This window comes from Thamnophis sirtalis, unplaced genomic scaffold (assembly GCF_051295495.1).
Source record: "Thamnophis sirtalis isolate CommonGarterSnake01/CBP01778 unplaced genomic scaffold, rThaSir2_p1.2 scaffold_1, whole genome shotgun sequence".
NCBI lineage: Eukaryota > Metazoa > Chordata > Lepidosauria > Squamata > Natricidae > Thamnophis > Thamnophis sirtalis.
In genome coordinates this window covers 80,279,335-80,306,143 of record NW_028261381.1, presented here as the reverse complement: position 1 = coordinate 80,306,143, position 26,809 = coordinate 80,279,335, and the positions used below count along the sequence as shown (strand labels likewise).

The 26,809-nt window shown below is 39.3% G+C and overlaps 3 protein-coding genes and 1 gene segment (V, D, J or C); 3 read left to right on the top strand and 1 right to left on the bottom strand.

The window, feature by feature from the left end:
- Nucleotides 1-26,809, bottom strand: part of KCNJ11 (potassium inwardly rectifying channel subfamily J member 11) — a 159,906-nt gene that overhangs the window by 66,185 nt on the left and 66,912 nt on the right. The window lies entirely within an intron of this gene.
- The window catches only part of LOC148049584 (uncharacterized), a 114,038-nt gene that overhangs the window by 31,736 nt on the left and 55,493 nt on the right, over nt 1-26,809 (top strand). The gene's annotated exons all lie outside the window — the stretch shown is intronic.
- LOC148049586 (Ig heavy chain C region, secreted form-like) lies at nt 68-18,925 on the top strand. The segment is given in 5 exon segments: nt 68-176; nt 917-1,225; nt 2,228-2,541; nt 4,014-4,325; nt 18,852-18,925. Coding segments are annotated over 5 exon segments (1,118 nt in total).
- LOC148049585 (uncharacterized) overlaps nt 18,948-26,809 on the top strand; it is a 32,644-nt gene continuing 24,782 nt past the window's right edge. Inside the window, exons 1-5 of the mRNA XM_087717281.1 lie at nt 18,948-19,208; nt 20,957-21,307; nt 23,113-23,439; nt 24,597-24,698; nt 25,657-26,061. Coding sequence (XP_087573407.1) covers nt 19,067-19,208; nt 20,957-21,307; nt 23,113-23,439; nt 24,597-24,698; nt 25,657-26,061 — 1,327 coding nt within the window. The 5' untranslated portion in view covers nt 18,948-19,066. The remainder of the gene's footprint in view (nt 19,209-20,956; nt 21,308-23,112; nt 23,440-24,596; nt 24,699-25,656; nt 26,062-26,809) is intronic.

Here is a 26,809-nt window from a genome sequence, read left to right as displayed (position 1 = left end):
TGTTTAAAGCTTATCCATAGTTGAATCAAAACCAAAAAACTATTATGACTTCCAGTGGAAAATCTGCATGAATCCAGACGTACAGAAGCTGGAGGAATTTCAACTTTTATTAGAAATTAAACATGAGGGCTTTCAGCATGGATCGTGTACTAAAACAAAATCATTTAAAGTCATAGGTAAGTGAGGATTATGGCAGGGTACTAAATGATGTTGAAATTTTAAAGTTATTTTATGGTTTACAAGAGAACTGCTAAGTTTATGAAAATAGAGGAGGCTTAGCTAATTTTGGTCCAGCCATGGTCCCAGCAGATATCTTAGACTACAATCCATATTTGTGAAACATCTGCCAAGACTAAAAATAGTTAACTCTTTGGCAAAACAGGGTAAAAGGCAGACAAAAGTAAAGAGAGAGAAGCTCAAATGACACACATACAAAAATTACATTATCTATCTACCCATATTTGTGTAGAGAAGAATAGAACTTTCTAGTGGAAACAACACTGTGGTTATTTAGCATGGATAGTCCCAAAGGAGGAGGTTTAACCCTTTTAAGTATATAATGACAGCCAAACGCAAATAGAAACTAGGACACTAATTTATCCTTCTATTTGGCACCATAAAAAAACAATTTGTTGGTCAGAGATGATGTATCCAAACAAGACACTTTTGACATTTCAATTGACAGTGATTTTTCTACAATCAGAGTTCCTTAGCAAATGAGTTTGGCTTGGTCCTCCCTTGCTATGTGTAAATAAATAGCTATGGATACAAGGGGAAGGAAAAATGGTAAGAGATGTCATTAAAGCTTTGGGAGACTCATGGGGTGGCTTTGAAGGCTCTTCACTATTATCTGGGCTTATCTCTGCACATCACATTTTTGCTGCTTGAATTGAAATCTTTTTGGTTTTCTTCCTAGCCTTACCAGTGCTTTATGAAGTCTGTTGTTCCACAAATATGCCAAGATCAAATGAACCGCTCACTCTTAGTTGCAAAATTCATTCGTATTTTCCGCAAACCCTTGAAGTCTTTTGGAATAACAATGATGGAATTGTAGACAGTTCCCTTTCAACTCCACCCACAAAAGGTACTGATGGGCTTTACTTTTGCATCAGCAAGATCCACTATTGCCCCCAAGTGGAAGATTCTGGAAAGAGGTTTGTCTGCAGAGCTAAGCTTCAAGGACCACAAGCATATAAAGAATCTGTATGGCGGATGAACCCTGTGGGTAAGTGGAGCAGAAAAAGTACAATTTTTCATTATCTACATTGTACATTGCATGTTTCACTCTTAAGGGCTAAGATGCAGAGTAGTTCCAATAAAGTGCAGCTCCTTTTTGCAAAAATAATAATAATAATAATCCTGTTCCTCTGATGTAATTTATTAATAGTCATGATCCCGTACTTTTTCTCTTGGTGTTCCCTCTTTTAATTCTTCTCTTTCCATGTTGCCACAAGGTGTGAATTCAATTAAAATTTATTTTCTCAGAATAATATTCCATACATCTCAGAATAAGACCCCACTTACTATATGTGTATAATAAATACAACTATTGATGTTTAGGAGATGACAGAATCCCTCCCTCCTTCCTATACAATTGGGCAGATGTTAAATCTCTGAAAGACCCATAGTGGAATCCTGAACCATTACAAGGACCAACCTGGTAATAGAAGGGGAAGACATATATGCTGTCAGGCCAGGGTTTGACTTTGGTATCTGAAATCAACTAAGTTCTTTCATGCAATATTCTTCTGAAGCAGAAAGGGATATTGCTGAGTAGGTTACTCTTTGATGGCTTATGATGTGGCTTCATGTAACACTTGCCACTGCCAAATAGCTGGAAGTTGGATGTGCAAAATGGGGAAATATATGCTAATAGCTTCAGTTGCATCTATTTGCGGATTACAGGATTAATTGCATCTATTGCATCTATTTTCAGATTACATCTTTTTTTTAGTACATAAATGGAATATTACATGAGCAACTGAAAATCTATTTCCACACGAACTTAGAAATCTTCATTTGTATTACTTTATCATTGAGGCCATTTTCTACTTCATTTTTCATCAGATTTGTAATTTATATACCTTTGGCATTTTATTGTGTTTGGATGATGATTTTGGCACTTAGTTGTGTAACCTAAATAGTCATGTGGGAAGAGAAGTTTATGGTTTGACTTTATAACTTTGTACTGAATCCTTTGTTATTTGCTGTTGTGCTTTATTTACAGTTGTGGCCCCCAAAGTTGACAAAATTGAATGTAAGCCCCCTGTCCTAAGTGTGGGAAACCCATCACATTGAGTTGCTTACTGACAGAATACCATCCATCTGAGTGTGACATTTATTGGAGAAAGGGCTTTGAAGAGCTCTTGGGTGCTGAAGTTAAAACAGGGGAGCCACAGTTGGACAGAATGTCAAAGCTGTACTCCAGGGCGAGTGAAATAACCTTTACACCCAGCGCAGAAGACCATGAATTGGAATTCTTTGTTGAAATAAATCATTGCAAGAAAATTGTACGAAAGGGATATAAAGTCATGCTGAAAGGTGACCATGATCCAGGTCATGGTCCTCAACTTACAACCACCATTGAGCCCAAAATTTATCTTGCTAAGTGAGAGATATACTAAACAAGATTTTCCCCATACTACTACTTTTCTTGCCACAGTTGTTAAGTGAATCATTGCAGTGTTTAAAGTAGTCCCAAAGGTGCTTTCTTCAAGAGGCAACTGGACTTTCTGGTTTGTCTTTGAAGACATTTCAGTTCTCATCCAAGAAGCTTCTTCCCCTCTGACTGGATGCTGGGAAATGGAAGGATTTATACTCCTTGCAGACAGCTGGTCATTTGCATTCTTTTAGCGGATTGTTGAGGTCACCTGGAGGTTTATCTCTTTCATCAGAGTCACCTGAGTGGTGGAAATGGGTGTGGAGCCCTCTTGGAACTGTTGAAAGGCCTCTGTTGTAGATAGGAGATAGATGATGCCGTATCCCTTCCCCTCTGTTGAGATAGGGCTGTTCAGTTTCGACATAGATTGCCTCTTTGACCCCTCTTTCAAACCGGTGATCCTCTCTGTCCAAAATATGGACTTTGTTGTCTTCAAAAGAATGGCCTGTGTCTTTTAAATGCAGATGGACTGCTGATTCTAATCCTGATGTCTTTGTTCTCCTATGATGTGCCATGCATTTATGAAGTGTTTGTTTTGTTTCCCAATGTAAAACAACAACCACTTGTACAACAAACAACCACTTCATAAATGCATGGACAGAGGGGATCGCTGGTTTGAAAGAGGGGTTAAAGTCTTCAAAGAAAAGCCAGAAAGTCCAGTTGCCTCTTGAAAAATGCACCTTTGGGACAACCATGACCTGGATAATTGAGAATCTCCATAGACAGTTGCTAAGGTAGTAACCTGGTTATCTGGATTCCCTATTAACTTTACTTGTCAGAAGGTCACAAAATGTGGTCACATCATCCTTGTCTCTGTGACTGTCATAAATAGGAACTAGTTGTCAGATAGATAGATAGATAGATAGATAGATAGATAGATAGATAGATAGATAGATAGATAGATGATAGATAGATAGATAGATAGATAGATAGATAGATAGATAGATAGATAGATAGATAAACTTTATGGTATTGTTACATACATTTCACTTCTAAGTTCACATCAGAATACAGTAACATGTTATGGATTAACGTGTGCAAACAAACCAAATAGTGAAAAGCACTGGTATCTCACTGCATGACTAACACATGTACACAAGAAGCAGGGAAAGAGAAATAATTGCTACTTGCCTAAATCAATTGAGGGCTGATTTCATGTATGAGCACTGCTCTATGTGAAATAGTGCTGTTAATCTACTGTAACAGCACAAGTTGTCATTGAACAATGACTCCTCCTTTCTTGTGGTAACAATATAACGTTAACTCATTTGATGCTCTGTATATTAGGGTATTGTTTGCATTTAACAGTGATTCCTTGTCTAATGTTGATTTCTCTGTCTTGTCACATTTATAGATTTTCCCAAACTTTCAAATATTGTTATTGAACCAAGTGATGAAGATTATGGACAAAGTGTAAATTTAACTTGTGATGTCAAGAATTTCTATCCTAATGAAATTTCTACTCAGTGTCTCCTGGGAGATAATTCACCAACAAACAATTCCGTCAGAGAAGAGTTAGACATGACCTCTTATGGTTATTACAAATTAACTTCCATGTTTAAACTAAGAGCTACTGCTTCAGTTTGTGATAAGGCTATTTGTTTCAGGGTGTACCATGCAACATTGACAAAGCCTATTACAAGAGAAGTGTATTTAAAATTTCTAGGTATGTACCATTTTTAAAGCAATTATTTAGTTGCCTTCTGATGTTAATTGATGAAGTTGGGTTCTGTTTATCCTTTTCAGGCTTTATTAAAAGTAATAGAATTTAACAGGTGAGGAGAGTGGCATATCCCTATTTCCTATCAGCTACACCTGCAATGTTACTTCAAAGAAAATCTCCCTGTCTGTAGCACTGTTGTGTCTCTTGTTGTGTCCTTTTTGCTATGGATAACAGGAATTAAGCCACAGCCCAGATGTGACAACTCTGGGAGCAGAGGTGCTCTTCATCATCTCAGTTTCTTCTTTGACCATGCTGCCTGGACAACTCTGGCTTTGCATTGCATGTGGGAAATATTTATGGATTAAGATTATCTATTTTACCAATAAGATGCATAGACATCCATTTCCAACCACAATTATGAAGCATGATGACACAACACAACCCCTCTCCTTTCATACTTTAATTGCACATCACAACACATACACACATTTTCCTTTCACTGCTGATGCCTATATATCATATGTAATGCTGTTATTGGATTTCAACCAAGTGCTAGAAACACACAAGAAAACTGTAGAATAAGCCACAACAAGATATATAGGTTTCCTTTGTCTTTTTGTACTTTTTGGGTGTGGTCTTGTTTAGCTTTATTTTGCTTTTGTATTTTTTCTTTCTTTTGGAGTTTGTATTTTAATGTTTTCAGTAAAATAAAAATTGAGGAATCAACAAAAACAATGACGAAAAGGTTTGTTATGTCCTGCTTAAAGGGTCAGTCATAGAAAAGGTTGTAGACATGATTTCCAGTCATTGGGTTTTGTTGCAAATGGTGGAGAAAGTGTCTTTACCTTGTAGTTGGTAAAAATTGTGCAATTTGCCTTCTGTAGTGGTGTCATGCAATAGTTCCATTATGCAAGACTTCAGAGGATCAAAACTTACAGTGTTTTCTTGTATTAAACATTGTTTTTGCATTATTCATAATAAATCAAGTGTCTGGGTTTCAAATAGCATCCAAAAGTAAATCAGAGTCCAAGGCAAAGTATTGCTCAAAGTTCCAATTTATTAAGAGAGCTGAATTTTCTTATGGCTACATAGCATCTCACTCCTTACAATCTCCCGTCCCATTTTCCCACAATAGAAAATACATAGTAGAATAATAGAAAGTGTGGTAGGCCAAAGATCCAAAAGAAAAGACAGCTGCAGGCCTGACATTAAGGTCTGGAAACATATTATTTACATAGTTATGTCTATTCCATTCCCCCCCCCTTCTCATTTAGTCAAACGGCCTGTTTTGACTGAAATAAAGGCGAGCCAAGATCATCAATATATCCTCCTTGAAATTTCTATATCACAATTTGCACCTCATGATATACAAGTCAGAGGGTACCAAGACTGGAGACAAATATCTGAAAATATCAATCCCAGGAATATTGAGATTGGAGATCACTTATGTTATTTTGTTAGTAAAATATACTTAAATCCAAAAGAATTGCGATGTGAAGTTAAACATTCAACATCTACTGAGGAAAAAAGCTTAACACTGAACACAAACAGGTAAGTTGCATACATATATAAATACTCTATTGATTGAAAGAGTATCCAGACCAGTGACTATTTTCCAACAACTGAATATGCAATTATCTCCCAATTGTTATAATGGATCCAAAATTCTTTCCATTGTTATCTAATAATAACAATGGAAAGAGGAAAACTGTAGTGTAAGCAGTGTTAGCTTTATAAAGAAAAGAGCTCTGTAGTGGCCTCTGAGTGACTCCATCATAGACATTATTGAGGGAAAGCAAGTCTTTTGCTGTATCTGCTTATACAGGCTGTTGATATCTGTGACCCACATCAGTGTTAAATTTGTTTGGTCTCAGCATTCCTTCCTGCTTTTAAAAATCATGGAGAACCTTAAAAGTGCTTTTGTTTATGTGGGTTATATTTATAAATATTTATCCTATTGAAAATTAAAATTGATACCTTTGCTACCTAATGCTTCTCACAGGTGTTTGATGGGATTTTTATATTGTTTTATTTTTCAACATAGGCTGGCAAATAATTCTGAATTGGTGGACCTCTAAGAGGTCTTTGGGAGATCTCTAGAATATTTGAGCCCCCTTTTGATGCTTTTAATAGCTAAACAGCCCACAATCAGCATATAACTATTAGTGATGGTCATTTATTCTAGATCAGGAGGCTATGTGACTATTCAGATTACCTCTTGAGTGGCATCCAGCCTGCTCCCACATTGCTCTAGGTTTATTATGATTTAACTATCCATGTCTGTCTGCACAGGGAAAGGAAGGAAGTATATAACTATAATGGATCAAAAATCGTAGAAGACTGCAGCCTGTTATCTTTTGAAAGAAGGCATAAAAGTTCCCCAAACTATGTCCGTTCGATTCTGAACTTGGTGATGTGGTAGATACCATCTATATTAAAAGGCAGAAACTCTTTTAAAATATATCAATTCCTGTGTGATGGCCACGTTATTCTGTTTGTATGAGACATACTGAAGGTGCCATTTTAAAGCTAATAAACTGATAGATTGAGGATAATGAAAAATTGTTTGATGATCTATTCTGTGAAGTTGGCAATGATGCTCTAACCGATCCATCTGATAAAAACATCACATTAACATGACATAAGTCCTGCCCCTTTTATATGTTCATTATGACACTATCCACATGTTGAAAAGGAGGAGATTTTGTGTCACAATACTGCTATTTTAACAAAAATATTCACTGGGTTTTATTATCATCCATGACTTTGTTTCTTAAGACATATAGAAAAGGAAGCTTAAGTACACCAATCTTTTCCTTTTGCAATTAAATGTTGAATGTATCTAACAGCAATAGTTTATTTGAATTTGTTTCTTATAATATTAGTTCCATGGTTCTTAGTCTTACAACAGCATGGAATGCTCTTTTTGAAAGACAATTGGAGCAGTTGACTGACTTACTATACTTAGATTATTGTGATATGACTTGAAATATGTTCCAAAGCTTAAATGAGTTGATTGTTCTTTCTCTTCCAAGTCCAAGATTTCTCTGATCTTGAGGAAACGTAACATCATCACCATGAGTTATAACCATTATGAACTCCTTCAAAGTAAGCTCTCTGCAGATGCAATAACAGTTGGAAAATAATTATGTTTTGCTACTTTTCTTGTGACAAAGTAATACTTCAAAAAATTCCTATCTTGGCTCAACCACACAGCTGATATCAAAGGTCTCTGAAATCAACTCTACCCATTCCACTCACTGCTTTTGCTCAGGGATGGCAGATGTGAGTATATTGAAAGCCCAGGTGGCACCTTTCCAGAAAAGGAAGAACCTACAAACATCTACAAGACCAAAGTGAAGACTATTCTAGCCATCCTTTGGATAAAATTGTTTGAATTATAGTTTGAATTCACTCTGAGTTAGACTTCAGCTGCGCAAAATCCTTGGACTGGGATTAGTGTAGTTATGTGAGAAGAGTTTGAACCCGTTAAATGCAGTGATGGGTTTCCATTTTTTTTACTACTGGTTTGCTCATTCCCCTGGGTGGGTGTGCAGAGTCTCCTGCCAGCGCCACTACTGGTTCGCCCGATCCGGGCTGAACCGGCAGAAACCCACCTCTGGTTAAATCTAAGGAAGTGGATAAGGTTTTCAGTGCTATGGGTGTAGCCAACTGTATATTAGATCGCTGTTTCCCTGGTTGGATAATGTCTTCCAGGAGGGGATATATAATCGATCCAAGCAACAATAAATGCTTTTATTATTTTAAAAATAATAGAATTTTTAAAGAGATGGTGTTCCATCCCCTGCTTAGGAAAACTCTGCTGGATGCAGCAGTATTGGACAATCATAGTTTACGTTCCTTTTACTCTTAATCCCAGTTTGATGGGGTGTGGATTGGGCAGCATAACATGACGTTTGTATTGTAGTAAAACTAGAGATGTTTTATTAAAAGGTTCCTTTTAAGATTTTTATTTTTAATTGGCTATTATGCTTTTTTGTATATATGCACATTTTTAAACGATTTGAAAAGGTATTAATACATATTGTTTATAGAATGCTATTATTTTAAAAATTCAGAAAAAATAGAAAAAATTATAGAATAAATTTAATTTAATTATACATTTACATTAAATTTATACATTTATAAAAATTGCCACTTTTGTTGTACATTATTGTTTTAATGGGCGGTTTTAGACTTGTTTTAACTATAGTTTCTTTAATTACAATTGTAAACTCTTGTAAAGTAGTGAAAGATTTTAAACAGGAAATACCAGTCAAATTTTTAAACAGATAAAAATAGTTCAGTCTTTATTATTATTTCTTTGGCAAATCTAAGATGCCCCTCCCTCTCATGATAAAATTGAATTGATTATAAAAGTTAAAGAAAAGGTTTCAAAATTCATCTTACAGACAAATGATTAGGGGTTAGACTTCTCTGCTTTACTTATCTACACATCAACTCCTGGATATACTAATTTCATTTCTTAATATATAACTTATCAAGGGACATATTATTATTGTTAATGTATTATTTAATAATAAATTTTTAAAAAGGTTAAATCACAGTAAAAGCTCCACACTGTTTTTATCAGAAGTTATGTGTTACATAACCCCTTCTTGCCACATAATCAAAAATAGTATTTAGCATCATATGCTGCATAGTAACTATAAGAAAATCCCCTTATAGCTTAACGTTCCATGTGAACCCAGATACTGTGGTTGCTAACTGAAGTTTTATAGTATAGTGCTTTCTGTGAATCTATTTTAGCCATTGTGGCTTGTTCAAGCAACTATGATTAAAAGAACCCACCGGTTAGAGCAATGCGTGAATTCAATACCACAAAAAACCTGCTTTTTTGACTTTCTTTTTTCTAAAAATGTTTTCTTGAATAATAAGCTTCAACCAGCTTAGGACAGCTTGTTTGTTTGCTTGCTTACTTATTTACGAGCTATAAGTCTATCCAATTCAAAACAATGTGACTCTGGGCTGCATTCCTCTTAAAACATTATCACTAATTTAAACTAGTTTTTTCCGTGACCCGACAAAAGCGCGCCCGACAACAGCGCACCGACAAAACCACGTCGATAAAACCGTAACGTTGATAGCACGGCCACAAAGGCGCGCCGACAAAAGCGCCATTACGGTTAAGGTAAGGTTTAGGGTTAGGTTCAGGGTTAGGTTTAGGGTTATGTTCAGGGTTAGGTTCAGGGTTAGATTTAGGGTTACTTTTAGGGTTACCTTTAGGATCAGGTTCAGGGTTAGATTCAGGGTTCGGTTTAGGGTTAGGTTCAGAGTTAGGTTTAGGGTTAGGTTAGGTTTAGGGTTACGTTTAGGGTTAGGTTAAGAGCACGCTGTTGTCGGCGCACTGTTGTCGGTGCACTTCTGTCCTCATTCTTTGGCGCAATTTTGAACTCGCACTTTTGTCCCCGTGGTTTTGTCGGCGCGCTTTTGTCAAGCGCGCATTTGTGAACTGTTGAACTGTTTTCCCCCCTTTTAATAACATGGAATTTATCCTGGAGAATAGATTTTGGTCAGGCATAATGGAAGTTGCAGTTGAAGAGGTCAAGAAGATGCCAAGCTACACAAGGTTGCAGTAATGGGATAGAAGGACTGTGCTGAGTTTCATGTTCAGAGTAGGGGTGCAGCCATCAGGGAGTGGAGTCTGAATAGGTCGGTCCACCCATTCTCTTTCTTACCTTCTTTGTTTCTCTGATCACTTCTTTCTTTCAAGGCTGAAGGGAAGCAGTTGAGCTTTTCCAGCAGATCAGGGTGAGCTGCAGGTGACGTGAAGCATTGCTGCTCTGAAATATTTCATACTGAGAAAAAGAATTCACAATGGAAGGTGACATATTGGGAATCCAATTATATCAAATATCCATGTGGTGATTTCTGAGGAGCAATTATTTTGGCTTTGTTATCAATAATTAACGTGTTTAATGAAGGATTTTAGTCAATTTTAATTTTAAAGTTTAATGAAGGAGGTGGGAGTTCAGGATTATTTTCCTCAACCTCCTTATTCATTCGCATGTACTTGTTTATTCCACCTTAGTCGTGTTGTGACTCGGAAGCCCATCAAGAGACAGCTGCTGGAATGCCTCCTGTGTGATGAGGGCTCCTCTGAGAGAGGCCATGTCTTTAGGACATACCAAAGTGTTTACTCACTCCACTGCCTTGAGAAACCCTGCTCCTATTACACCAAATCTGGATTCTTTGCATTTGGAACCTGTGAAACGACAAGGGACTGTCTAGCCTGGGGCCTTCTAACGTATGCTACCTTTAACAGAAGCCAAATATAAGCAACAAAACTTATCTTGGATGAGGCAAATAAACTGGGCATCTCACTTCCTCTTATTTGTGTTAACGTTTCAGTCAATTCCTCCTCCCTGGACTAAACTGTCAGTTCTTTCTCATGTGGCTGTTATTGTGTCACATAACTTGATGCAGAAGGGTGTCGGATCATGTTGTGATGCTCTCAGTATTCTACCTAGTAAAGGAGGCACCATGTTTGGTTCTTCTTGTTCACATATCCCTACAGCTTCTTCAGGAGTTGTCCAATGATCAACTTGGCCATGGTGAGAGACCACCGCAGTGGTGGAATTCAAAATTGTTTACTATTGGTTCTGTGGGCATGGCTTGGTGGGCATGGCAGGGGAAGGATACTGTAAAATCTCCATTCCCTCCCTACTCCAGGGGAAAATTACTGCAAAATCCCCATTTCCTCCTGTTCAGCTTGGACTTGGGAGGCAGAGAATAGATGCGGGTTGGGGGCAGTCAGAGGTGGTATTTACCAACTACTACTACTATCAGTTTTCCAGAACTGGTCAGAACCTGCTGAATACCATGTCTGGAACACCTCCTTCATGAAGATCTCCCCCAACCATGCATTAGAAGACAAGAATGCCCACTGCAATTCTCTGCCTCTGACTTCAGCCAGAAACTCACACAATAACCTACAAGTGAGAACAACAGAGATGATTTTGTGCGAGATCCCTCCCCCACTTTTTATTCAATTTCAAGTGTACAAGTTGTTATCATACAACCTATGAAGGCTCCCTATTATGGGCCATCAGCTGTGCTGGACTTCCAAATATGGGATGGTTTCTGGATACCTGCATGGCAAACCAGGTACTTGCACGTTTCAGGCTCAGCCTTATTCGGTCCAGGAGAAAGGTTCAACCATGCATCTTTCTCCATTCTGAAGTTTTGCGGATATGCTGAACTACTATCCCAACACTTCAGTGTGCTCAGACTGGTGTGGAATGATGGGAGAGGTAATCCAATTGGCCTGAACGATTCCAGGTTGGAGGAGGCTGATTTCAACATTAATAGGCATACTGTCCCAGGTGTAATGATCTTTCTCCAGGCAAAAACTGAATCAGTGGATTGTGCTGTCACTAAGAAAGAAGTTTGGTCTGGATATAGTCCCCTACACGCCAGATAGATTAGTACTGTCCAAGTGGATATGCTTGATCATCTCCTTGGCACTGTCTTAGGTGTTAGATTTCTTTTTTTAAAATGCTGCTATAACCTTTTGCAAGACAGACTTGAAATGAGGTCTGAATGCATCCCCCAGTATCCTTATGTGGGATACTCATCCCACATAAGGGATTCAAGGGAATGGATGAGTGCAGCATGATTACCTCCTAAGGATTTGTTTTTATTTTTAGGATCCAAACCCTCATTTTGTTCTGACCAGTTGAAAATTATTTTTAAAAACTGTACATTTGCTGTATTGTTTTTCCTTACTGTCTTTTTGGCCTTGTTAATCTCCCCATTTCATTCAAAGAATCATAAAATGTAGAGGTTGAAAAATGCAGATCATCTGGCTAAATCTCTGACCACAGCAGAAATGCATTTAATAGCATCCCAAAACTTTGAACATTCAGTCTGCAATTAAGCAGAGTCTACCTGCCCCATTGCTAAATATCTTTTGCATGGTTAAATATTATTATTCCCCACTCCTGATATTCAAGGGAAATCTTTGTGTATCTGTGTATTGGCTTCTATGATTGCCTGGACAAATCACTGCAGTTTTCTTGGCAAGATTTAACAAGTGACTTGTCATTGTGTCACTCCTAGGGTTGAGAGGGTGTGTCTGGTTTAAAATCATCCAGCTGATTCTGTCCCTAGAGCAGGACTAGAACTCTCACTGGAGTTCTATAGATCTCTAAAGATGTGGTGGGGAGGAGTTTTCAAATCTCTAACCTGGGGCCACATAGAATAGCCCCCGAGTGAGATAGACAACAAATAAATGTAACACATAAATAAATAAAATACACTAAACGAAAAAGTGAGAATCCCATTTCTGGAAAAAATTAATTCTAAATTCTAGTGCAGGGGTGTCAAACTGAAGGCTCAGGCTGGATCTGGTCTGCAGGGTGTTTAGATCTTCCCCACAGAGCGGGCCTGAAAACAGTGAAGGGCCAGCCTGCAGTGCCTCTGCCAATGAAAACGGAGCTCGGGAGGACTATGGGCAACCCTCTCGAGCTCCATTTTTGCTAGCAGAGGGTTGCAGGAGGCCATCGTAGCCGAAACGGAGTTCAGGAGCCCATTTTCACTAGCAGAACACTCCGACCACCACAGGCACCCTGATACGAGTGACATTGAGCTGGCCACGCCCACCCCAGCCCCCAAGGTCAAACCCATCCCTGATGCGGCCCTCAATGAAATCGAGTTGGACTCCCTGTTCTATTGATATGTGTGGACTATTTAGGATACCAAACTATTGTTCTGAAAAACATTACCTTTTTTTTTAAAAAAAGACCTTTTCTTTGAAATTGAAATGAATGCAATTTCATTTTATCCAAAATTCAACAAATAGCTCATATTTCTCTTTTTGTTGCCATTTTTATTTCCTATCCAATACCTTGAAAGCCTTTACGTTAATGGGACCTATTGAAATGTATTTGAATCTTAGCCCTACTTTAATGTCCTTGGCCAGCCAAGATTATGATTTATAGCCTGTGTGTTGATTTAACAAATCATTATGGCAAAAACAGTTCCTCCATTCCCTCTGAGAGCTATTGTTTAGGAGGGAGCAATATTTTACTGCATTCATCTCACTTTTCCACAGAGCAGGTGATTCCTGAATTTAGGAAATTCCCAACTCTGGGAATTAATAGGAGTTGGCTTGAAGCCTGGAGGAGCTTTGAATCTCTTGCATCTCTCAGCTGAGGAAAAAATATGTAGTTCTTTGTTAGGTACATGCTCCAAAGTACTCTAAGATACAAGTTCTGCTCCGTCCTGACACATAGCTGGCTGGGTAACTTTGAACCAAACTTTCTCTCTAAACCCTAGTTTCTGAAATCCACTAAACCACATTGAACCAAGCTAGTATATTACATTTACAATGTTCACTGAAGATATCTTAATCCTGAAATTGATTGATGAGATTGATCCTTATTCTCTCTCACACACACAAATATATATTATCTACATTCTGTGCAATGGGGTTAATATTTATTTATTATGTTTCCATATCTTTGGACTCAGAAAATGACTCACAACAGTGTATACCATAAAAACCAGAGGTGAGTTGTTCCCGGTTTGGCCCAGATTGGCCAAACTGGTAGTGACCGCAGTGGGCAGCTCTGTCCACTCGCCCGGATGCTTTTGCACATGTGCAGAAGCATCGCGTGCACAACCACTAGTAAACCGATAGCACCGGGATTTTGAACCCACCTGATAAAAACAATTAAAAAACCATAAAGAATAAAATCAAAACTATTTCAAAATAAAATTAGATCAAATTTAAGTTTTATATTCAAGATGACCACAAGGATGAACTGATCTATATAAAAATCTCTCGATCCTTATTTCTGTTCTTTGTTGGACAGTTCTGACTTTGGAACTAAAACCTCAAAGTAGTTAGGATTGCTAGTAGAACAGATATACTTATAAAGATATCCCATTGATGATAGTACAATGCTGTTTTGAATTTAAACTGAGGTTGATTCCATGTCAACCAAATCAGTTTTAATAGAGTGGGTGATATCATTCCTTCATTATCCACAAAGTGTCCACAGGGAAAAAGGCAAAAATTTGTTCTCTGCCACCCAGACAATAAGACTAAATGGATTGGGCTTTTCTTATAGTAGAAGTTGAAGATTAGGAGGAACCTTGTGATGTTGAAGATAATAATGGAGTCACAAAGAGAGGTTTGGAGTTCAAACAGAATCTAAGTAATCATTTGTAGGGAAGCTCTGAATGTCCTATCCTCTGGTTGGGATAGAAATCCTCCAAGCCATGTCCACTTGATGATTGTAGGTTTTGTTCTTATTCTGATTAACAGTGGAAGATTAAGAATGGAAGAGCAGATAGGAAAAAAAATAACCATCTTACATAAAACTGGAAGTATGGATGTGCATACTAAATCTGTAAGCAACCAAACCATGATCTGAATGTATGTTAAAGAAAAAATGTTTGTTAAGTGAACAAATGCAACCACAATCTTAACTACAGAAGATCCCCTTATATAGTTTCATGGTGGAATATGTCAATGAAGATTCTCAATCATCCAAGTAGAGTTGCCTGGAAGTTTAGACATGGCAACAGGACTTATTTTCTTTTTGGGTTTGAAAGGTTTCGCTGCTTATCCAAATAACTTTCTCAGTCTTTTGTGGTAGAAATTCTACGTAACAAATGTGCCACATGAAAGGATGCAACAGATGTTGAACGTGACAGTTCCTATGGCTTAGATGACAGTTAATGAGGGGTGAAGAGAAGGAAACCACCTGCTGTACTATTGGAAGATACCATCTGATGCAGCAGGGAGCAGGTTAACAGAGTTTGAGCGACAGCTCCGATTATTTGTTTTTGTTCGGATAAAGGTGGAGCAGTACTTTGAACCTCAAGCAAACCTGGAATCAGACTTCAGAGAGACCTCAGACAAAATGTTGATTAGGAACGTGCTTCAGTTTATCTTTTATTCTAAAATGAAACCTCCATAAATGTCCATGTTCCAGCTGTTAGTTACTAGGAAGACTAGGAGGCTGACTCGGAAGCCCATCAAGAGACAGCTGCTGGAATGCCTCCTGTGTGATGAGGGCTCCTCTGAGAGAGGCCATGTCTTTAGGACATACCAAAGTGTTTACTCACTCCACTGCCTTGAGCAACCCTGCTCCTATTACACCAAATCTGGATTCTTTGCATTTGGAACCTGTGAAACGACAAGGGACTGTCTAGCCTGGGGCCTTCTAACGTATGCTACCTTTAACAGAAGCAAAATATAAGCAAGAAAACTTACCTTGGATGAGGCAAATAAATTGCGCATCTCACCTTCTATTATTTGTATTAACGTTTCAGTCAATTCCTCCTCCCTGGACTAAACTGTCATCTCTTTCTCATGTGGTTGTTATTGTGTCACATAACTTGATGAAGAAAGCTGTTGAATCATGTGATATTCTCAATGTTCTACCTAATAAAAGTGGCACCATGTTTGGTTCTTCTTGTTCACATATCCCTACAGCTTCTTCAGGAGTTGTCCAATGATCACTTTGGCCATGGTGAGAGACCACTGCAGTGGTGGAATTCAAATTTTTTTACTATTGGTTCTGTGGGCATGGCTTTGTGGGCATGGCAGGGGAAGGATAGTGTAAAATCTCCATTCCCTCCCTACTCCAGGGGAAGGTTATTGCAAAATCCCAATTCCTTCTGTATTCCAGGGGAAGGTTACTGCAAAATCCCCATTCCTTCTGTATTCCAGGGGAAGGTTATTGCAAAATCCCCATTCCTTCTGTATTCCAGGGGAAGGTTACTGCAAAATCCCCATTCCCTCCCTGCTCCAGGGGAAGGTTACTGCAAAATTCCCATTCTCTCCCTGCTCCAGGGGAAGGTTACTGCAAAATCCCCATTCCCCCCCCCCCCGTTCAGCTGGGACTTGGGGGGCAGAGAATAGATGGGGCCAGGGCCAGTCAGAGGTGGTATTTACCAGTTTTCCAAACTACTCAAAATTTCCACTATCGGTTCTCCAGAACTGGTCAGAACCTGCTGAATACCACCTCTGGAACACCACCTTCATGAAGATCTCCCCCAACCATGCATTAGAAGACAAGAGTGCCCACTGCAATTCTCTGCCTATGAGTTCAGAAACTCACACAATAACCTACAAGTGAGAACAACAGAGATGCTATTGTGCGAGATCCCTCCCCCACTTTTTACTCAATTCCAAGTCATACAGCCTGTTAGGCCTCCCTATTATGGGACATCAGCTGTGCTGGACTTCCAAATATGGGATGGTTTCTGGATCCCTGCATGGCAAACCAGGTACTTACATATTTCAGGCTCAGCCTTATTCAGTCCAGGAGGAAGTTTCAACCATGCATCCTTCTCCATTCTGAAGTTTTGCAGATATGCTGAACTACTATCCCAACACTTCAGTGTGCTCAGACTGGTGTGGAAAGATGGGAGATGTAATCCAATAGGCCTGAAGGATTCCAGGTTGGAGGAGGCTGATTTCAACATTAATGGGCATACTGTGCCAGGTGTAATGATCTTTCTCCAGGCAAAAACTGAATCAGTGGATGGTGCTGTCACTAAGAAAGAAGTCTGGTCTGGATACAATGCTCTACACTCCAGATAGATTAGTACTGTCCAAGTGGATACGCCTGATCATCTCCTTAGCCCTGTCTTAGGTGTTAAGAGTTCTTTCAAAAAAACACAACAAACTACAATCTCTGACCAGAGCAACAGAAAATGGCCTGAAAATGACCCCAAACAGGTCATTTTCCGTGCTGTTTTCAGGTTATTTTTGTGCCGTTTTCAGGTTGTTTTTAGACCATTTTCAGGCCACAAATGGCCCATGAACAGCCTGAAAATGATTCCAAAAATGGCCTGAAAACTCCCCCAAAATGGCCCCAAACCAGGCATGTTTGTACTGGCCAGCTGGTCTTTGGGTTTCTGGTGCTCCAGCATGCAGGCACATTAACACACATTCCAGTTTAGGCACTCGGTGCCAAAAATGTTCGCCATATGTGACTCCATCCAGCCTACTGCTAATGCCGACTGCTTCAGTGACTCCATCCAGCCCCCTCATTCTCTGTCCTCCCCTTCTTCTTTGGCGCTCCATCTTTCCCACTTTAGTCACTTCTCCAGTGATTCCAGCTGGCTGAGGGATTCTGGGAGTTGAAGTCCATAAGCCGTAAAGGGGCCACCGTTCCCCATCTCTGGCCTAAAGCAATATTCTCACAGTCGTCTTCAACAAAATTTATTTAAAAAGAAGCTGAATAGATTATAGAAATTTCTACAACTGAATTCCTTTTGTTTTTAGGATCTTTTAACTTGTTAGGACTAAAACTTCCCCCATTTTTAGTGCCCCTTCTCTGAACAAAAAGGCTTTCTGAACATGGGGATGCTGCAAATGCAATAAGAGTGAAAAACAGGCATGTCGCTATTTTCAGTGGTGTTGTTCCTTCAAACAGTCACTAAATGAACTGTTGCAAGTTGAGGACAATCTGTAATGGAACCTGGCCATTACAATCAAAAATCATGACGGGCATTAAGTGAAGCATCCATGTGACCTCCTCACTTAACACACCCCATCCCTGTCCTCAATGTGGTCATTAAGTAGAGCCCCATGGAAGGCCCTGGGAGACCTAATGCAGGTTCTGCCCTGGACCTCCCCCAACCTTGAGCATCTGTGCTTTGCTTTTAACTCCTGGCGTCCTTCAAGGCCTTGGTCCTGCTTCCCGCCAGAACCCACAATTCTAACAGATTGATCCACAAGATGGCAATTACTATTGTACTTCTAATGTTGAATGCCGCTGCTGATTAGAGTGTCTAAACTGATTACATTCAGGCACTTTAGCAGGAATTATGGAGGGTAGATTTTGAGCTTTGAAGGTTATTCAAGAATATAAAGGTAACAGCCTCTGCCTTTTTTTAAAAAGAGAAAATTATTTTGTCCCAATAAAATATACAACGTAGATCATAGAATAATAGAGTTGGATGGGACCCTGGAGGTCCTCTAGTCCAGTGGTTCTCAACCTTTCCAATGCCGCAACCCTTTAATACAGTTCCTCATGTTGTGGTGACCCCCAACCATAGAGGAGCCATGTCTCAGTATCTAAGACCATCGAAAATAGGTGTTTTGCGATGGTCTTAGGTAACCCCTGTGAAAGGGTCGTTCGACCCCCAAAGGGGTTGCGACCCACAGGTTGAGAACTGCGGCTCTAGTCTAACCCGCTGCTCCAGCAGGAGATACCATTTTGGGCAAATGGCTGTTCAATCTCTTCTTAAACATCTCCAGTAATGGAGCACCCACAACCTCTGGAGACTGGAGGTTACACTGATTACTTGTTTTCACTGACAGGAAATTTCAGTAGATTAAATGTTTTGAAATCGAATTAAATGCAAGTTGTTTCTTTAAAAATTAAGGAGGAGTCTCTGTTAGCAGTCTTCCACTTAAAGGAGAACTAAAAGACTTCCAGAATCTGGGTGTGTACTATTGGTTCTCTCTTACTAAGCAGGTGCCTGAGCATGCGACCTCTTAAACGGCGTCAGTAACTATTTTCTTTTCCAGTTTTTCAGTAACAGAAAATCAGTGGAAGATCAGAAGTGAAAATGAAAGTTTCCGGGACAAAGATCATTGTCCTGCCACGTAGGTTAAAGAGAGAGAGAGATAGTTAGTTGGTTGTTCAGGCAAGAGATCTAAAGAGCTGTGTAGGGTCGTTTCTGGTTACTCTTTAAAATGCGATTATCTGAAAACTCTAGTCCAGATTGAGAAATCAAAAGGAAAGGGGGCAATGGCGACTCACTTTGGTCTCCGGCTGAGAAAACTGCCTGGATGTGTCCACATAAATTTCCAGGAATCAAACTCCGTTCGAAGGCGACTTTACTTTTTCTTTAGCCTCTGGACGTGTCTCAGCTTTGTTCTTGGGTCGGCAGGTAAGGAAGCAAAAATGAAGACCCGCGCCTGCCACACACACACACACACACACCACACACATCACACACACTCACTCACTCACTCATATTTATATACATATATACGCCTGCTATACATCCAAAGTGATCGGGACGCAGGTGGCAGGGCGAGGATGGCGGAAGTGCTTTGCTACGTTCTTGCTGCTGTTTTGAGTGGTGGCGAGTCGAGGGCCCCTCAAGGGCAAATGCAATAGAAGTTGTCGAGTGTGAGAAATGTTGAGACTTGGAGGGGGGCTGGGGGCTCCTTTGAGGAGGAACGAGACCGACCGCGCAAGGCAGGTGGACACAACTTTAAGTCGGAGATCGGTTTCTGTAGGGGACAGCCACCCGCCCTCGCTCCTTCGACGAGCGCCCTCGACAGCGCAGACGCGATTTGCAAAATGCCCAGAGCAAAAGTAAAGTCCGTAACTCGTTCCGCACAGGAACGAGCCGTCTTACTCGTTAAACTCCGCGCTCTGGATCTGTGTATGAATTTGAAAAGACCGCAACTCGCTATTACTGTTGAGCTGTTATTTACATTAACTCCTTGTTTAAACTTGTTTACCTTTTACAAAGGGGAAGGATTAGTCAAATGAGTTAGTCAAGGGCAAATGTTGTCCAGCGTTAAAAATGTTAAGACTTGTGTGTGTGTGTGTGTGTGTGTGTGTGTGTGACTTGTGTGTGTGTGTGTGTGTGTGTGTGTATGTATGTATGTATGTATGTATGTATGTATGTATGTATGTATGTATGTATGTATATATATATAAGGTCTCCTTTGAGGAGGAACGGGGCCGACCGCGCAAGGCAGCTGGTCAGAAATCGGTCTCTGAGGGTAGAGCCACCTCCCTCCTCCAATAAACGCGCTCGACAGCACTTTTGCTCTACCTTTGCTCTGGGCGAGGCGTTTCTTGCCCAGAGCAAAGGTAAACAATAACTGGTTCCTCACGGGAACCAGCCCGTTTATTAATTAAATTCCGTTCTCTGGATCTGTGTATGACTTTGAAAACACTTCAACTCGCTAATCCTGTTCCTATTCAGCTTTTATATTAATTCCTTGTTTAAACTAACAATAACGTGGTCTACCCTGAACTGTACACCGTGATTTACAACCTCAGTGGTTATCCTCATCTAAATCTATATCTAATCTGACAAAAACACATTCGTTCATCATAGTGAAATTAATTTACAGGTGTACCTTTTACAAGAGGGAAGGATTAGTCAAATGAGTATTATAAGATTTACAGGCTGCAAATGAAATGTTACAAACTGCTGATTATTGGTTTACATTTATAAGTTGCTCCATCTCGGCCTCTGACTCAACACAGGGGCTGTGTTCAGACATTCTATTAAGCCTGAACTGGGTGCTCCAGATTGGAGTTTCTGTGTCTCTATTGCGTGATGGCAATTGACACTTTATTGAAATATTCTAGCTGGACCACAACTGAACTACAATTAGCTAAGGAAAAACTATCCCTTGTAGTAATTTACTTGTAATTATGCAGTCACAATTGTGTCATCTGGATTGTGTAACTTGCCAAGTTCTGGCTTACTCCAAAAGTAGTCAATGTTCCACTTATTCTTTATGATCTCTAATTGCCTTGTCTCTTGCCATTCCACCACTGCTGTTTTGCAATACTCTTTATGAAATGTGAGAACTGGGAGGGAAGGGAAGAAGAAGGTACAATTAATCATAAGAATCTGCAATCCATTTTTTTTCATTTTTTTTGAAGAAGCCTTGAAAGTAAGCATGCCAGCTCAGAAGACAGCAATCTTGGGTACAAATGTGACACTTCAGTGTAATATCTCTGACTACCCTCCCCCAGAACTGGATATAAAAAAAACAATATTCATCTGGTATTTGGAGACATCTGAAGGGAATAAAGTAGAACAACTTTATTCAGTTGTTGCTGGAAAACATTCTTCAAATAGAAATGGTTCAAGACTGGATACAATTCAATTAAAAAATGGAGATGCTTCCCTTTTCCTTCCACAAATACAGTTTAAAGAAGAGGGCAAATATGTATGTGTCGTGATTGATATCTCTGTTAGAGCTGAAGGAGCCACCATTTTAGATCTAGTTGGTAAGTGACGTTTGAGGTATACCTTTCCAGAGAGCAAACTTATTATTTTGGAATTCTTAAACTGCATTAAGATGAATACCAGTTGTATAAGATTGTATTCCAAATCTCTTCCTCTTATGAAGAAGGCCCCCTCCAACTAGATCCTTGTAAGAAAGGGGAACCCTGAAAAGAGGGAGGTAGAAAACAAAAGAAAGTCCCTCCCCATTTCTTCATTTTATATTGTCTCAAGAATTCCTGTGATGTAATGGTTAAAGCATCAGGCTAGAAACCGGGAGACTGTGACTTCTAGTCCTGCTTTAGGCACAAAGCCAGATGGACCAGTCAGTCTCAGCCCTAGGAAGGAAGCAATGGCTAACCTCTTCTGAAAGCTTGCCAAGAAAATTGTGGGGATTTCATCCGGCAATTGCCAAGCATCAACAGGTTTTTCTTAGCCTTACAGGTGTTTAAAAAGATTTCTTCAAGCTGAAAGGTGCAAGGGATGTACAAGTTATGATGAGCCTTTGTTACCTGCTATCTTGTTGGCAAGGTTGGGTGATCAGTGAGAATCGAAGATATTTATTAGCTGTTTTAAGGTAATCTAGGCATATCTTCTTCCATCTTCATTGGGCCCTGGTTGGTCTTCTCTGTCACTTTTCTGCTATTATCTACCTAAAGAGTTAGGTATAATTTAACATAAAAAACAACACAACAATTAAAAATATTTGGTGGGTTTTGAATAGTGTAACAATGAAACTGAGAGTTCCAGTTTTCTCCATCCAAAAGAAAGTCAAAGATACATCTTCTGCATCCACAGGTCCAATCAATTCACCATTCCAACTGGAGACAACCCCCAGTCACTTCCAACCAGATGCAGGTCAAATGCCCAGAGAAAGAAATGTTATGGTTAATCCTCCACCACTCCATGCAATTTCCCCTCCCGTTTTCCCAGACACTAAATGTGGCAGCCCTGAATCTCCAACAGAAAAGATGGCTTCCAGGGCTGAGATAGACTAGATTTAGAAATGGACACCTTGAGGCCCAAAGCTACTTTTATTAACAAGATTTGCAGATTATGAATTTCTTCCATTCCTCCTATTTCATTTTACATATGAATTAGGCTAGAGGAGGCTGTTCAAAGCCTTTTCACAAATCACTTTCTTGCTCTGGGCTGAAGTCTCATTTATCTGATTATTGCTCTTCCCTCTGTCTTTCAAGACCTATATGCTCATTACATGAGTGTTTTTCCTGCTAGCTGCTACTTTTTTAAAAATCACCTTTTCTGTCAGCAGTCTCTCCCTGAATACCTATATATCCTCGTGCTGCTCTCCTTGAGGATAGTAACACTGTGCAAAGTACAGAAAAGAAAAAAAAATAACATGCAAAAAGTTACTGTAAATGAATGAAAATAAAAAAGAAAGTAAAATGGCTAAAACTAATTTATACCTATGCCATTAATTATGTCTCTCCGTATTGTTCTGTCCTTTCAAAACAATCTTGATTCTACAACGTGCCTCCACTGATTCATACTTTGCCTTTCCTTCCTTCCTTCCTTCCTTCCTTCCTTCCTTCCTTCCTTCCTTCCTTCCTTCCTTCCTCCCTCCCTCCCTCCCTCCCTCCCTCTTTCTTTCTTTTTTTCTTTCTTTCTTTCTTTCTTTTCTTCTTCATAGTCTTTGGAAAATCTGTAGTGTTTTTTCCTTTTTCCTTTAGGTGTTATTTCAATTGAATGTTAAATGCAAATGCTGTTTGGGAGGCTGAAGGGCAAAATAAAATACAACATATGTAGATAAATCAATAACCAATTCCATTTTTATTCAAATGCAATATAGTTGAACCAACTGTCCAACTGTCTCCCAAGGAACTTGAAATTGAAAACGGAAATGTAAAGACACTGAGATGTAGAGTGAATAAATTCTATCCTAATTCCATTGTCATTCTTTGGCAAAAGCATTCTAAGCACACGTCGGATAAAGATATACCTGTAGATGATATTTTCATAGAAACATCTGTGAGAAATGGTGATGGCACTTACACCACCACCAGTGAACTGAGACTTCAACCATCTTCACAAGACCAAGGAAACGTCTATAGTTGTATTGTGCAGCATAAGTCATTTGCCAGATTTCCAGTCTACAATGTAACTTTAACAGTAACAGGTACTCAGTATGAAAAATTTAATAGCTCTCTTGCTTCTCATAACTTAGTTCAGGGGTGTCAAACTTGATATTGAGGGCCACTTCAGGGTTGTGTTTATCTCAGAGGGCTGGGGTAGGTGTGGTCAACTCAACATCACTCATATCCGGGGCACCTGTGGTGGTCCAAGCACTTTGCCAGTGAAAATGGGGCTGCCCTTGAAGAGCATCTGGCGACTTCAGCTAGTCCAGAATGCGGCCGCGCGAGTGATTGTGGGTGCACCTTGGTTCGCCCACATAACACCTATCCTCCGCGAGCTGCGCTGGCTACCTGTTGATCTCCGGGTGCGCTTCAATGTGCTACTTACCACCTACAAAGCCCTTCATGGTAGTGGATCTAGGTGCTTGAGAGACCGCCTCCTGCCAATTACCTCCTCACGACCCATTAGATCGCATAGATTGGGCCTCCTCCAAGTTCCATCTTCCAGTCAGTGTCGACTGGCAACTACGCGGAGGAGAGCCTTTTCAGTAGCAGCTCCGACCCTTTGGAACGATCTCCCCGTGGAGATTCGTACCCTCACCACCCTCCAGACCTTCCGCACAGCCCTCAAGACCTGGCTATCCCGTCAGGCCTGGGGTTAAAGATTATAATCCATCCCCGCCCGAATGTTGAATGAATGTTGCTTTACTCTTTTAATTATGTATTGTTCTATATGTCATTGTGTGTTTCCCCTTCCTATATGTTGTAAGCCGCCCTGAGTCCCCTCAGGGAAAAGGGCGGCCTATAAATAAACTTAACCATAATCATAACCATAACCAAGCTCAATTTCCAGCTGTGATGGCCTCCTGCAATCTTCTGCCAGCGAAAATGGAGCTCAGGGCCCTGCCTGTGGTGGTCGTCCGTTTTTGCTGGCAGAGGCACTGTGGGCCGGTCTTTCATTGTTTCCAGGTGGCCCCGCGGGCCAGATCTAAGCATCCCGCAGGCTGGATCCGGCCCTCGGGCCCTGAGTTTGACACCCCTGACTTAATGTTTTGCTTATGACAGAATACCCTGTATCAGCATTGTTTGTTTCTTATTATGTAATTACATGTAAAATGCTTACTTATCAAAAGCACCAAGAGCAATAAATATTTTGAATATATCAGAAATAACAATTTATTTTTTTATTGTCTTTCTACAGAACCTTATTCGACTACTCCATTAACAATTGGGCTGGTTTTATGTTTTCTGATTTTTTTTCTTCTAGTTGGATTGCTGCTGTACATTCTCTTTTTAAAGAAACGTAAGTCATTCTAAATATGTCTTATCAATACCATCATTTGTCTATAAAATTGCAGCCAAAGTTTATATTTGTGAAAGTTAATTTTAAAATATCATTACTGGAAAACTCTCAGAGAACAGTCCTGCAGAGGCAAAGACCAACAGGTGGGAAATGGAAAATAGATTAAATATAAACAATTATGTTGCACCTATCAAATTACAGGTAATCCTCATTTAGTGATTACAGTTGGGTCTGGAAACTCAGCCATTAAGTGAAGCACTCGCTAAGTAAAATAGCATTTATGATCTTACTTCATCCTTCCTTTTGCTTTATAGACCTCTGAAGATCATATATGCAAGAACTGGTTACAACATTATTTTCTTATTAGCATTGTAACTGTAAATGATCACCAAACAGAGCAATCACTAAATGAGGATTTCCTATATAATCTTTTTAGACATCATTTTCCACAGCAGCGTTAAACTGAAGAAACTAAAGAAACTAAACTAAAAGAAATCCAATTATCAGCTGGAACAAAACTCTAGTACCTGTGCAGAACACGAGTATACAAAAAATAGTAAATGTTGGCAGATGAGTAAACTTGCTGGTCTGGCCATTCGTGTGAACTCACCTCTCTGCTCCCTCCATCCCATGTTAAAGAGAGTGATGGATGGATGTCTATTCTTGGTGAAAGTGAAAATAAAGCCAGAGAATCCAACAATCAGATTTCTTAATTTATCTCCTTCCTGAGCCAGAACAGGGTTTGGTTATTGGAGCAGGGCAGAATATCCCTGCATATATATTTTTTTGCCAATCTAAGAAATGCCCATTACACAGCAGTGAAATTCACGGAGTAGATATGCATATAACTGTTTTTAAGAATAGAATGCTTTGTACAATGTTGAAAGAATAATCCTAAAATATTGCTGCAACATTTCAAGCAACAGAATTTCCATTTTCCCTTTTTTTTTCTTAATAGATGCACCATCTGTGGAAATGGTTGGAAGTGAGGAACTGAAGCATTTGGAAGAAACACAGTTGCAATGTTTGATTTCACACTTTCGACCCAAGCCTTTGCAGGTAGACCTCTTCTTAGTGACTGAACCTCAGAAAACAAAACAGAAAATAGCCTCTTGGCCTACGACCTCAGTTGAAGAACCTACGGAAGACGATGAAAATTCTCCTCTCCTCGGGAACTTGGAGGACATGTTTAAAGCTTATCCAGAGTTGAAATCAAAACCAAAAAACTATTATGACTTCCAGTGGAAAATCTGCCTGAATCCAGACGTACAGAAGCTGGAGGAATTTCAACTTTTATTAGAAATTAAACATGAGGGCTTTCAGCATGGATTGTGTACTAAAACCAAATCATTTAAAGTCATAGGTAAGTGAGGATTATGGCAGGGTACTTAATGATGTTGAAATTTTTAAGTTATTTTATGGTTTATAAGAGAACTGTTAAGTTTCAAAATGTATGAAAATAGAGGAGGTTTAGCTAATTTTGGTCCAGCCATGGTCCCAGCAGATATCTTAGACTACAATCCATATTTGTGAAACATCTGCCAAGACTTAAAATAGTTAACTCTTTGGCAAAACAGGGTAAAAGGCAGACAAAAGTAAAGAGAGAGAAACTCAAATGACACACATACAAAAATTATATTATCTATCTACCCATATGTGTGTAGAGAAGAATAGAACTTTCTAGTGGAAACAACACTGTGGTTATTTAGCATGGATAGTCCCAAAGGAGGAGGTTTCACCCTTTTAAGTATACAATGGCAGCCAAACGCAAATGGAAACTAGGACACTAATTTATTCTTCTTTTTTAAATATTTTTTTTATTTTTTTGTTACATAAACAAATGAAATCAATCAATCAATCAATCAATCAACACATACCCACAACAGTGGAGAAAAAAATCAAAACAAAAAAGAACAAAAAACAAAACAGAGAAGAAAAAAAACACAAGTATATGTTACAAAAAAGTATGTCAGCTGGTTACAACAAGTTTTTGTGCATCTCTTCCATTAATTCATATTAATTCAAATATCTTAACTCAAATGTTTACCATATTAACATCATCATACCTCCAGTTTTAGTTAACTACAGTTGTTTAAACATCCTTCATCCTT